General features: G+C 51.6%; 1 protein-coding gene across 1 annotated transcript in view; it reads right to left on the bottom strand.

Moving 5' to 3' along the window:
* Positions 1 to 232: 232 nt before the first annotated feature.
* EHMT1 (euchromatic histone lysine methyltransferase 1) overlaps positions 233 to 12,620 on the bottom strand; it is a 67,193-nt gene continuing 54,805 nt past the window's right edge. Inside the window, exons 23-27 of the mRNA XM_026049178.1 lie at positions 11,778 to 11,893; positions 9,927 to 10,013; positions 5,999 to 6,077; positions 3,329 to 3,504; positions 233 to 2,025 (exon numbers count right to left, since the gene is read on the bottom strand). Coding sequence (XP_025904963.1) covers positions 1,842 to 2,025; positions 3,329 to 3,504; positions 5,999 to 6,077; positions 9,927 to 10,013; positions 11,778 to 11,893 — 642 coding nt within the window. The 3' untranslated portion in view covers positions 233 to 1,841. The remainder of the gene's footprint in view (positions 2,026 to 3,328; positions 3,505 to 5,998; positions 6,078 to 9,926; positions 10,014 to 11,777; positions 11,894 to 12,620) is intronic.

The following is a 12,620-nucleotide window of genomic DNA, read 5'->3' as shown; positions in this document are numbered from 1 at the left end:
CCCAAGGCAACACAGGCGGGCTGCGTCCCAGCCACTTGCACGTATTCCATTTTTTTAAATCTTCATCAGAAACATAAATAAACTCTTAACACACTTCTCCTACCAAACCACTGCAGGGGTTGAATCCTCCTACCTGGCGCCCGGGGAGCTGCCACCGCCGCCCACAAACGAGGGCCCAAGTCGATTTAAAGCACTTTTTTTTTTTTTATTGATTTCATTGAAAACAGAACAAGAAAATGATCAGAGCCAAAAGAATGCTCCTTTAAAACTGTCAAAAACATTAACAGAAAAAAATAATAATAATAAACATGACGGCATTATGAATGTTCTAGAAGAGATGAACAAAAAAAACCTGTTACTGCACTAATTACAGTATTTAAAGATATATGCAAAAAAAAAAAAATTAAGATAATGACCTGCCCAGCCATCACACAAAAGGTGATGGCAAATTTATTCACACTACAATACTAACAATTTAAAAAAAGTTTTGTGTTTTTTTTCCTGCATTTTATACTAAAATCACTTTGTTCTTTTTATACAATTGATAGTTTATATTCACGTGGTGAGCAAAAATCACACCAGAATCAGCACCGTTTTTGTTTTGTGGTTTCTTTTCTGTTGTTGTTTTGCCTTTTTTTTTTTTTTTTTAATCTTTTTGTTTGCTTTAATGCTAGTCCCCAATGTTTCAGTAATGGTAAAAAATAAATCAGTTTATTTAAACCTCATAGCGTGTGGCTTAAAAATTAATCGAAGGTGCCCAGCGTTGAGAAAAGTGATGGGAACAGATGAGCTGGTGGCATCTGGGATCTTCTCGCTGTGACAAATCCTGGCTGCTGTTCRCCTCAGCCGGCAGACGTGAGTCGAGGTTCTCTATAATATATATATCATTCACTTTATTTTTTTTTAAAAGAAAACTGATTCTCTTATGAAGTTAGTGTCTTGTACAATCCCCTTCAACCTTCCCTCTCTAAAACTGCTAATGTGGTAGCAGAGGTAAATCCTTCCACTGATGAAACGAACACTGAAAGAGTAACACGGCCAAGAGGCGCAGACGAGAGCTGGTTTTCAACGGAGAAAGCCTGGAAGGGAAGAGGGTCTCGGGGAAAGAGGCTCTGGTCCGTGCGGGAGATACCTTAGGACCAAAGGAATTTAAGTATTGTGGATTTCTTCTCCTTAGAAGAGCAAAAGAAGAGCAAGTCGGTGGGTTTGGTAAGCGAGAGGCATCCGTTGGACACGTCCTCTAGCTCCTACCAACAGGAGAGGGACAGACCAGGCCGCAAGGTCCTGCGAGACTGGGGAGAAAGTCACGGCTTTGGGGGGAGAAAAAAAGAAAAAAACCAAACCAACAAAACCAACCAGCAGAACCTGCCCCAAGGGCTGTGCCAAGAAAGCCAAAGCGCCAGCACCTCCCTCGCCCCTTCCCCGCTTCCCCCCGGCTTTTAGAAAGAAAGTCCCATCAAGTATTCAAAGTTTATTACAAGTGAACGGGAGATGACTTGGCATGAGCGATCCACTCAGTTAACAGCATCGGAGGAGGACGGGCAGCTCTCCCTCAGCTCTCACAACACTCAGCACATTAAGAGACGGAGGCCAGGGCAGCTCGCGTGGCCGCCCCTCCACACGCACTGTAAAAACCAGCAGCTTTCCAGGACCGGGGAGGGGAGGACAACGTCACGGAGGCGGGATTTGCTTTTACTTATTCCTCAAGTAACAGTCGGTGGCACAGCCCTAAGTGTCACGAACCCTTGGCTTTCCTTGAGCGGATTTTCTCTTTAAATGGAAATTCAGACAGTATGTGAATCTATAGGGTTAAAACAAGTCAGTCTCTGGGGAGCGGAGCCTCAAAAGGGGCCGGCTGCCGTGGCAGAGCTGGTGTCGGGGAGCCCGTTTTCCTGCGTGTCCTGGGACGAGGTGCTCGCCTGCCGCTGGGCCAGCGCTGAGCTCGAGTGTTTGCACTTGGGTGAACCGCACTGACAGCTGAAGTATTTGCCTTTGATGTCCCAGAACCTGCCTCCGTAGTCAAAGCTGCAAGAGACACAGAAACAGGCGGTCACGGAGAAGAAGGGGCTCGAGCAGGAGGGATCAGCGCACACCAACACTGGGAGCCTGGCGCTGGAATGTGCTGGCWATGTGGCCCTTGCCGGGAAGCGCTCCTGGGATGCGGGGGACACTGCTTGGTACGCAGAGGGAGAGGGCCYAGCAGGCCAGGAGAATCTGACCTTCTCCAACCTTTGGTCCCTCTGCATGATGAACAGGTTTGGGAGTTGGAAACTCGGGTGCAGGCAGCCTTGACCCCTCCAAGAGGGGCCAACCTAGAGCCAAGTCTACTCTGATTTTGTTTGCTGTTTCAAGTCCAACACTGGACAAGGAAGTCACTGGACAAGGAAGACAAGGAAGAGAGGCTGTCCAACACTGGACAAGGAAGACAAGGAAGAGAGGCCAGAGGCAGGTGAGGCCGCGCGGAGGCTGCAGCGGCGGCAGGGCTCCGGGAGCCAGGTCAGCGCCGGCACGGGCTGCGCCGGCTCTGCGCTGCGTCCCAGCCGAGCCGGCCGCGGCCCTGGGCCCAGGCGGCCTCCGCAGGGACAGCCTCCCCCCGGCCTCCCCCGCTGCGATGGGGAGGCCGCCCCCGGCCRGGGCTCTGCCAAGCGGCAGCGCTCGGGGGTGACGCAGCCCGTGCCCAACAGCAGGCAGTGCTACAGCTCCTGCGTTGACGGGGGTTGTAGCTTCTGCACTCCCAACTTCGGGCTGTTTCAGAAAAGGTTGGGGGAGGGAGGTAAAAATACTAAATGTCACAAATAAAAAAAAAAGGGGGGGGGGACTGGAATAGAACATAACCAACAACACAACTAGTCATTTTTCTCTGAGCAGGAGGGTACCTTAAAGGTTTCTGCACTAGCTCAGTGCAGCTCCATAGCACGGAGAGCAGCCGTCTCCAAAGATCTTGCATCCCCAGGTCCCCATTTACACCTCCACAAAGCCAGGAGCAAGGCGGACAGCACTTTGCTCCTTCTGCCATGAGGGAGAACGGCGACAGCAGCGCTGAGCCCATGACTGCTGCTGCGGGTTTGCCYTGCCAAATGGGCAGTCCCAGCATCTCCCATGGGCAGGAGTCTACTCCCTACTGGTTTGCACAGCGCTTCCAGGCCCCGGCGGGCAGGAGGCAGTGGGACACCCAGGAGAGACACTCCTCTGCCCGCCGGCTCCCGCAGAGCCACTGGTGTGAGCAGCAGCAGGAGCAGGGCAGCTTGGCCGTGGCCATGGCCATTTCCCCCCACCGGCTCCCCCAGGCGGCCAGGCCCGTGGGGAGGGCAGCCCGGGCAGCACCTACCCGATTTCCTCTCCGGCTTCTATATGCCTCGTGCTGAAGAAGGCGATCCTGGGAAAGCGCAGGTCCTGGTGCGACATGAAGACCCGCACCGGGATGAGGTTTGGCTCACAGAGGTGGTTTATAAAGCGGCTGATGTTGCCATAGAAACGAGCATCTATGCAGTACACCTCTCCATCCTATAGGGAGGAACATCAAACGCTCTGTTACGTGAACTTGTTTTCAATATTACTACTGCTGGATGTTTAAAAACCAGCCAAGTGACAGGTCATCCCACGAGTACTCCAGAGAGCTTCAAGAAGATGACAGACAGGGCAAGCTTAAAAGACACATACATGTTTATACTAAACCGTACCCCGAAATACGGTTTGTTTGCAGCCTGCCCCATGCCCCCACAAGCCCTAGGCCCTTTGGAAAGGCTGCTGCCATTAGCKGGCACATGAGCTCTCCGTGGCCCGCTCTGCTAACACCCGCGCGCGGGCCCGAGCTACCGGATAGCAGCATCAGCAGCTGCTCGGCCCTCCTAATTGGACATGACARCTAGCAAACACAAAGCCAGAGCCTGGAGAAAACACGGCTTTCTGCAGATAAAAGTGAAAGTGAGAACACAAAAATTCCCTTTCTAAAGTGCTCCAACAGCAGTAATGTTTTGTTTTCCTTGAAAATAAAAGAAACCCCCTCAGGGCTTTTTTATTCCAGCAGAGAATGACTGTGCAAAGCAGAGACTTTAATTACAGAAGCTAATTTCAGTGGCAGAGAGGCCAAAAGCAAAAGGATCCATTAGCAGTGCTCACATTCCCTTTTGGGCAAGCACCTCGCAATCTTTAATGGATGAGCTGTGCCAGATTGTCCCATCCGACTGGTACGGGAGCCCAGGGACACGTCTCCCGCTGCCTGGGGGAGGTGTCATCCACACRGGCCCACACCACACCCGACTGCTAGAGGCTCTAATTTTAAAGGCAAGTCATTCTGATCACCCCCTCACTTCCATGCACGGAGCTGCCACCTTCCTGCGTGGAGGCAGCATCACCCACCCCTGTATCTGGTGACCAGCTGGGAAGATGCGCGCCCGCCGGCGCCGAGCCCCAGGTGCTGCTCAGGAAGGGAGCGGGCACRCTGCTGCGTTAACCAACACGGGCTGCCGAGGGGCCCCATCCCCAAAGCAACCCGCTTCCCACCTCGCTACGAGGATCTCGGCAAGATCCGAGTCGCACCGTGGCAAGCGGGGAGGAAGAGCAGCACTGGAGAAGCTGCTCCGGGCTGACACGAGGCTCCTTCTCAAGGGAACAGAAGCAGAAGGGCTCTGTCGCGGGCCTGTATGGGAGGTGGTTGCTCTCACCACCTGAAAACTTCAGTGCTTGAAGAGAAGGGACATCATGCTTTTAAATGGCCTTAATGACCCAGGCTGCCCAGAGCTCTTGGTCCATCCGTGACTCTCTGCTGGCTCTCACAGCCAGGCAGGGCTGGTGGGAACACACGAGGGCCGGCAGTGCTCCCCGACCTCAACAGGGCAGCGGCCGTTAAAATGCACACCAGTCCAGGGCAGTAAGGGACACCCAAAGAGGACTTCATCTTTTATCCCTTACAGAAAAGTGCAGGAGATGGGCAACCAACATCTACTCTTGRGAAGTCAACAAGACATCAATACACCAATATCCAACGGATTAAGAAATAAAACACTTCCAAATGCTGTGTTCACTGGCCTGCTGGCCCACGGTGAGTGCCGGCTCATGCCAGCAGTCACTGCATAAAGAAGTGCTCCTTAAGCACAAGTTACCACGTAGCTTGAGACTCTGACTCGTCCTCGTGCAAACGTCTGAGCAGCGCTCAGCCTGCMTGACTCCCCTAGACCTTGTTTAGAGAACTGCGACCAGTTTGAAACGCCACAGTCCTGACACAGGCTATTTAAACTGCTGATTACATTTCAAACYCTCTGTTTTCACACTGACTACAAGACTCTCCATTGCGTCTTTTCTCCGGTGGCTGAAAGCACGTATCCCTTTTTTAACAGATTTTTCACAAATTCTGTTSCTAAGCTGACACACAAAAACTGGCTAAAACTCCTCTTGGAAGCCACCCCACTCCCAGTCCTCTGCTCACCTTTTTTTCCCAAGGAAAGTCTGAAGTAATTATCTTACTTAAAAGCTTCAGACTRCTCTCTTCAATCAAGATTTCTGCCACGGGGAAGCTCTCTGCAGGGCAGCGCTGGACAACCACCAGCAGAACACGCTTCAAGTCCCTGCCTGGGTATCTAACAGATCCCTTCATACGTGAAGCTTTTTTTCGCAGTCTTTGAGCTCATTCATCATTCTGAAGAAATTACAAAGCTGCCAATCAAGGCAGCTGCAAACCTGCATTCTCCTACACACACACAGCTGAATATCAAAAGCTGAACCCAAGTTGCTCAAGTGGTTTTGAGAGAGGAGCTCCGTGCGATGGAAACGGTTGTGGGCAGGTTGCAACACAGTGGCCAAACACTGGCAGACTTTGCTGCTTTAACAACCCCCCAGCCTCAAACTCTTTCCATTTTGAATAAAAGGCAGCTAAGAAACAGTCCTCCTCCTTGCAAATTTTCAGATCGTGCTGCACATCAAAATGGAGGCAAATATTCTCTCTGCTCTTGTGGAGCTGCAAGGCYGCAGTTTTTTAACCAGGCGCCCTCAGCTACCGTACCTTGTTGTCGAGGTCGAAGAGGTAGGAGTCCTCTTCACGGACATCTGCCTCGGAGTCGGATATGAGCTCGCCAACGTATCTGCGGAGAAATACAGAATAAATGCAGAAATAAGATGCTTGCACGTCCACAAGACTGTGTCTAAATATCTCTTTCTTACATGTAAGGTAAGAGGGAAAGAAAGGGACACAGTCGGTGTCGTAACCTGCAGTTTCGGCCGTGCAGGCTGTTTCCGTTCCGCCGAGGCAAGCTGAGCTTTGCCAGCTTACAGCAGTTTAAATCTGGCTCCAAACTCAAAGTCTTTTCAGGACAATACTTTCAATATTAAAAATTGGTTTAACTCGCCCCAAAATTTACTTTTCCCGAGGACTCTGTCCAAGGATTCTGCTTCCTTTTGCAATTTTCTTAGCTGGCCACAAGKAGAATAATCCAATTCTCGTTATGCTCAGTGCCCAGGGGCTCTCCTAAACAATACTGCAATGTCTGTGCTGTTTATGCCCCAAAGCAAACTGCTTGTTTCTGTGATTCTAGGACATTCTGACTGATTGCATATGCTACTTACCTGAAAAAAGTCTTTTCTTTTTTTTTTTTAATGAAGTTTACACGTGAGCTTTAACGTGACTCGAGAGCATCCCTCGAAGGATGCGGGCTTCTTTCTCACCCCGCTCAAGCAAGAATAAGGCAGGGCTGTGGTGTAACAAGCACACTTGCACAGAGAGGCACGGTGAGGATCATCCTCAGGCCCTCTGAGCACCCTGSAAGAGGCTCCCCGGGCTGGCCTGCTGCGCAGGGCTGAACACACGCAGTCCCTTCCCGCTCCACGCACGCCCTGGCTGCAGAGCAGTCCCTCTTGCACGGCTGCGCCCACGTCTGGCTCCCTCCTCCCTAAGAGCCTCCCAGCTTCAGAGTGTTTTCTCCTCAACACCTCCTGCCCTGGTGAGCTTGCAGCCAAAGCATGAGACACAAGAGGACAGCGAGAGAGTGGACAGCGAGAGAGTCGGAGGGAGGGAGACAAGAGGGAGGCAAGAGCAGAGCAGATTCTGGCACATAACTGATGCTTTCCTGGGCTTTAACGCAACGCTAATTAATAATAAGCACAGGATTCACAAAACAAATAAACACTCTTTGTAGCATCAGCAGAACCTTGCACGACAGAGCCAWTATAACAGCCTTTTCTTTTAGCTTTGAAAGCATTTTAGAAGTGTTAACCAACCATATCCATTTCCCCCCGGGGCTCAAGGCAGCATTTAGCTCCAGGGCTTAGGAAGAGGAGAGCCAGGAAACATGACCCGGAGAGCTGCAAATGCCCTCAGCGAGCCGGGCCGGGGCTCGCTGGGCTGCTGCGGCCACGGCGAGCGCCACAGCGCCGCCTCATCCACTGCTCGCCCCCCTGCACCTTGTTATTTATGAAACACTCCCGTAAGGCTGCAGCATTACTGGAATTCACACACTCAGTGGTGACCTGAAGCCACAGGAAGATTATGGCCAGAGAGGAAGAGCTGTAGCACGACACAGGAGCCAATGGAGGGCAAGAAACAGCTGAATACGCTGCATGGAGAGATGTTTGGCACTGGGTTACAAGGCACTGATACAGGAAAGCACAACCTAAAAGCTGCTGTTTAGATGATCCCTTAAAGACCATTTCTGCAACTCATCTCCCTTCCAAACAGTGCTTACAAACAGACATAGTTCCCCTCTTTGCAAGGTCCAAAATGAGGCAAGCAGTTTCAAGAGTTGCAGAACAGAGCAGGAGCATCAGCCCTTTCACTTCAGACCTCCTGAAATCAGGACGGGGGAGGCCAGCGCCAAGGCCAGCAGCACAGAGAAGCAGCAGCAGCTGATAAGGGAGGAGAAACCGCTGGATACAAGAGAGTGTAAAGCAGCAGATAAGGAAGCTGTGCACACTTTTGCACACTATGCAGCTTTTCTTCTCCATCAGGACATTCAGCCCAAGGGCTGACAGGAAGTATCTACCTCTCAGAGCTTTACAGTGCCCCATCTCTGCAAGTCCTGAGCACACTCCATGCAAAAATCAAGAGYGGTGAGAGGTCCCCAGCACAAGCTGCAGCATCTCTCCTGACATGGTGCTTCTCTGACGGCAGGTGTGGCGGCGAAAATACCCGCCTCGATTCACACAGCCTCTCCCGGGTACAACACTGTGCAGAAACCACCACCTGGAAACACGGATCTGCAGGGATCCATGCGATGCACGAACCACCACTACGGCGTAGGGGGCAGAGCAGGACCTCACAGAGCTCTGCTTTCTGCRTCCCACTCATTCAAAGGCTCTCCAACAAAAGCCCTTAACCAGCTCTACTGTTGCTGTTCCTTAATGCAGAAGTGTAAATATGGCCGAGTGGAAAGAACTCACAGCACGGATGAGCACCACATGAGCACCAACAAACCCTGCGGAAGGACGGGGAGAAAAGCTGCCCGAGCCCACCGGTTTCAGCGCGCACGGCGCGGAGGGGACGAGGCTGCTGTGCCCCCCAGGCTGAACCGCGCGGGGGGCCCTGGCAGAGCCGCGTGGGGCAGCCCTGCTCAGAGCAGGGCCCGCGGAGCCGGGGCTGCGCCGGTCTCCCCGCCGCGCAGGGCTCGGGGCGGCTGTGGTGCCGCGTCCGGCCGGAGGCACCGGCCGCACGCAGGAATGGAAGGGAGATGGAAGCTGGAAGGCACCCGACGCAGAGGGCGGCCTGCAAACGTGGAGCACAGAGAAGAAGGCACCTGCTTGCACAACCCCGCAGATCACAAGAGCTCTGCAAAATAAAACCTTGGCATCTACTCTGGAATTACTCTCCATGTATGTATACTCATAAAATTATGGAATGAAAGTCATGCCAAAACACTGAGCATCCTTCCGAAAGCGGAGCAATATTTCCCGCCCCACGCCACCTCCCTAAAACTCCATTCCCCTTTCCTGCTACCGCGCTGCTGGCCTCCTTCCTCCAGGAGCAGAGCTGCAGCACGACCCAGGCTCTTGCGGCCTCAGCAGGGAGCTCCGCCCGAGGACAGGTTTGAGCTGCTCCTCACAAGCAGCTTGGCTGCCAGTTTTACCTCTGGAAAAAATATTTCCAGTCTTGTGCCTCCTAACTGAAGTTCTCATGGAAGGAATACYGGGTGATCCATGGTTGAGGGGTTTCCCCTCTCCTTCCCTTTTAGCAAATCTGCAGTGAGTTTTAGCCAGCCCTCCACATAGGGAGGGCAACAGTCTGCCCTTGCGATCTTAACTGTAAGATACCACAAAGACACCTTAAAAAATATTTAATAAATTGCAGATAACACTTTTAAGGCCTAAGAAACCATGGGATTCAATGGCAGTTTTTTCCACTTGACATAAATCCTTACATTTTTGTCCTTAAGTACTTTATTGAATCAGGGCCTAGGCATGTGCTGAAAGCCAAGCGCGTCAGGGTTTTGCTCAATCAAACTAAAACCAGACCTGTGACACTAGAAAACCTCTCGATAAGTTGGTATTAGACAGAAATGGTCAAATAAAATAAAATAAAATAAAATAAAATAAAATAAAATAAAATAAAATAAAATAAAATAAAAAGTTCTAAATTCCTTGAACTATTAGGAGTCACATAGCCATGGCAAACACAGAGCTTGAGCATGGTATTTTCAGCACAAACTGAATGTCTTTTCCCCCATCCCTGTTTTTCGCAGGGTAACACGAAGCCCAACACAAGCTGACGGCAGATCCCAGCAAGATGGAGAGGGGTGGAGAAAGCCCAACGACAGGAGGGAACACAACAAGCAGAGCAGGAAATGGAATCAGGAAACCTCTTATTGAGGGCAGACAGCTCTGCCTGATGCCAATTTGATTTACATGAAAATCATGTAAATCCTCAACAAGGAGCAAAGCACAATCCAGGCAGGCCCTTGGGAAGCGATGTCCTTGCAGGAGCTCATGGAGGCTGAACAACTTACTCGCACACAAAGGTTCCCAGTGGAATGTCTTGCATCGTTCGCACGCCCCAGCCCATCTTTTGTGTCCGATAAAGCTGCAATCGAGTCCTGGAAAACAGGAAGGAAAGTCCCATTAATGGCAGCGGATGCAGAAAAGACGACAAACTTCTGGAGAGGCGAGGGCAGAAAACCAGCAACTTCCAAGGAGCACAAACTGCGTTTGGAGGATGCTCTGAGAGCACGAGGCTGGCCTCGCTACCCCGCGCTCTCGGGGAACCAGCCAGGCCAAGGGTCAGGCTGCTAACCCTCATCCCAGCTGTATTTCTTGTGCTCCATCCCAGCTGTATTTCACGTGCTCCGGGAAACCAAGGGCTGTAGAAGAGCCTTGGGGAGCAGGTGCTGTGTTGTCACTGCCCTGATGACTCCCTTGTGGACCAACCCGTCCCCACGTTCAGAGGCAGGAAGGGAAGGGGGAGCAGGAACTAGGGCGCTGTAGCTCTGCAAGGAGGCTCTGCAGCGGGAAGCAGGGAGCTCCAGGTGAGCTGAGAGCACCCGGGGCTAAGTGCTCAGGTCCCTGTGTCCTCAGCAGCTCCAGCACRTCCAGCTCCCTGGCTGAAAGACAAGGCAGAAATGCTGCAACTTGAAACTTCTTGGTGTAATAGCTGCTCTGTGGCATTTTACTGATAACAGTTCATAGGCAGAGCAGCAATCCTGTAAGTCATCCTGCCCTCTGCTCAGCCAGAACCTGAGTTAAGAGCAGGATGAACAACCTCCTRGGCTAGGGAATGCTCTCCCACCTAGGGAACCAAACCCCAGTTGGAGCACATCCCGCATGGGAAGCCGGCAGCGCAGAGGGAGGGTCTGGCTGCAGCCCGGGCACCGGGAGCGCTCCCGATTCCTCCCCACGGCACCAGAGCTTCCCGAGCGGCCACTCTGCCGGCCTCGGGGCTGCTCCCAAGCACTCCGGCCCCGTGCAGAGAAACTTCAGGAAGCAAGAAATGCCAAAGCAACAGATCTAATTATACAGCTCCCAAACGAACACCCACACATACACTGGAGGAGCCTGGCAGAGAAAACCAGAGAGTGGTAAAGTTCTGTGGAAACACATCAAACCTTTTGCTAATTTATTTTTAACATTGGAAAATGTCACTGAAACTGCAAAGTTTGCAGAAAAGTGCGGTCAATACTATAAAAAAAAAAAACACTGAAAAAGCCATTTTTCCAGTAGAAAAAYGGATTCTGCAGAAATTGGTCCTCTTACATTTAATACAGTGGCTAGCTTCTCCAAAGTAAAACTTCAAAACAAAATGTTTTAATTTATATTTTTGCACCAAAATAATAATTGCCTGATCTGCAACAGTAAGGGCAACAAGTATTCAAGTATCCAGTTCACAGGGAGTGAGACTGCTCTCCTGGACACTTTAAGAAGGTAAGTCTGGGTATGCTGGCCTATGTTTCTCACATAACTGCTCATTTAGAGTATTTTCAGAATCAAGGCTTTAGATTTTCTGTTCCCTCAATTTTCTTGTCTTCGGAGATCTCCATGAGGAAAGCTGCACGTAGGCTGTTTCATGCAAACCCACAAGCCACTTACATTTCATGGTCATGCTGACTGAAAACACTGYRGTTCCCATGTGATGGGGACAGCAGCAGAGGGGGAATCTTAACTGATCTCCTCAACCTGCTCCCGCTTCACTYGCCCCAGYGACACAGGGGCACTCGCTCTGCTTSCCCCTACTCTGGTGGCACCTGCCCCGCTCCTGTGTCCCCCTCAGCAYGTCCTGGCTTTGGGGGTTTRCAGACAAGCTCCGAGGCAGCTAGCTCTGGTGTGCCCGTTCCCAGGGCGAGCTGCAGCGGGAGGCTCCTGCTCACCTGAGCCCGTTYTGCACCACGCGGTTCCTGCAGGTCCGCCAGCACGAGCACGCGTGGTTGCACTCGAAGATCAGCGGCGGCTCAGCCATGTTGAACTCGGGCAGGAGGCGACCATCCTGGGGAGGAGATGAATCAACACCGGCTTAGTCTGCTGTCCCTGGGACCCTTCCAAACCACATGCAGCCACAGCAGGTTTCCCCCAAGTGGAAAACAGGCTGCAGAACCGTAACATGGATGCGTGGCCCAACCTCCCCAAGAACAGTCAAGATCTCAGCTTCTTGAGGAGGCTTTGCTCTACCCCAACAGTGGTGCATTCATTGGCAGCAAGGGACTGGCTCGATTTTGTTGCCTGGCATCACCCTACACAGCAGCCAAAACCTCACAGTGCTGTGCCAAAGGCGGTGGCCGTCACTGCCACCATCCTGCAGGGCTGGGGGGGAGTGCAAGCAGCTAGTCTGGCTCTGGGTAAGGCCTAAGCTTCCATTTTACCTGGTACACTGAAGTTTTGTGAACCACTTTTTCCCCCMAAAAGCTACAATGCAACTATGTGCCAACCACAAAAAATTACAGTGCCAGTCACAGTTCATCATATTTAACAAATTTGGCTTTAAGGGCTCAAACGGTGCCATCCTCCATTAACATGTAAACAGGATGGCTACAAAGCAAGAAGGATACCAAGGTTCCCCCTGGGAGAAACCTGCAGAGACACAGAACTTCTGATCCTAGCAGAACCTGTGCAAATGCTAACCTCAAAACCTCCCCGGAGGATTCAAGCATACTTACCCGCAGCAAGCCAGCCTTCTGGCAAGGCTGCAATTAAAACGTATTTACTCTGCCTTCATC

This window comes from Nothoprocta perdicaria, unplaced genomic scaffold (assembly GCF_003342845.1).
Source record: "Nothoprocta perdicaria isolate Ctin4 unplaced genomic scaffold, notPer1 scaffold_6, whole genome shotgun sequence".
Taxonomy (NCBI): domain Eukaryota; kingdom Metazoa; phylum Chordata; class Aves; order Tinamiformes; family Tinamidae; genus Nothoprocta; species Nothoprocta perdicaria.
Note: the sequence above shows the minus strand (reverse complement) of the source record. Positions and strands in the feature narration are given on the sequence as shown.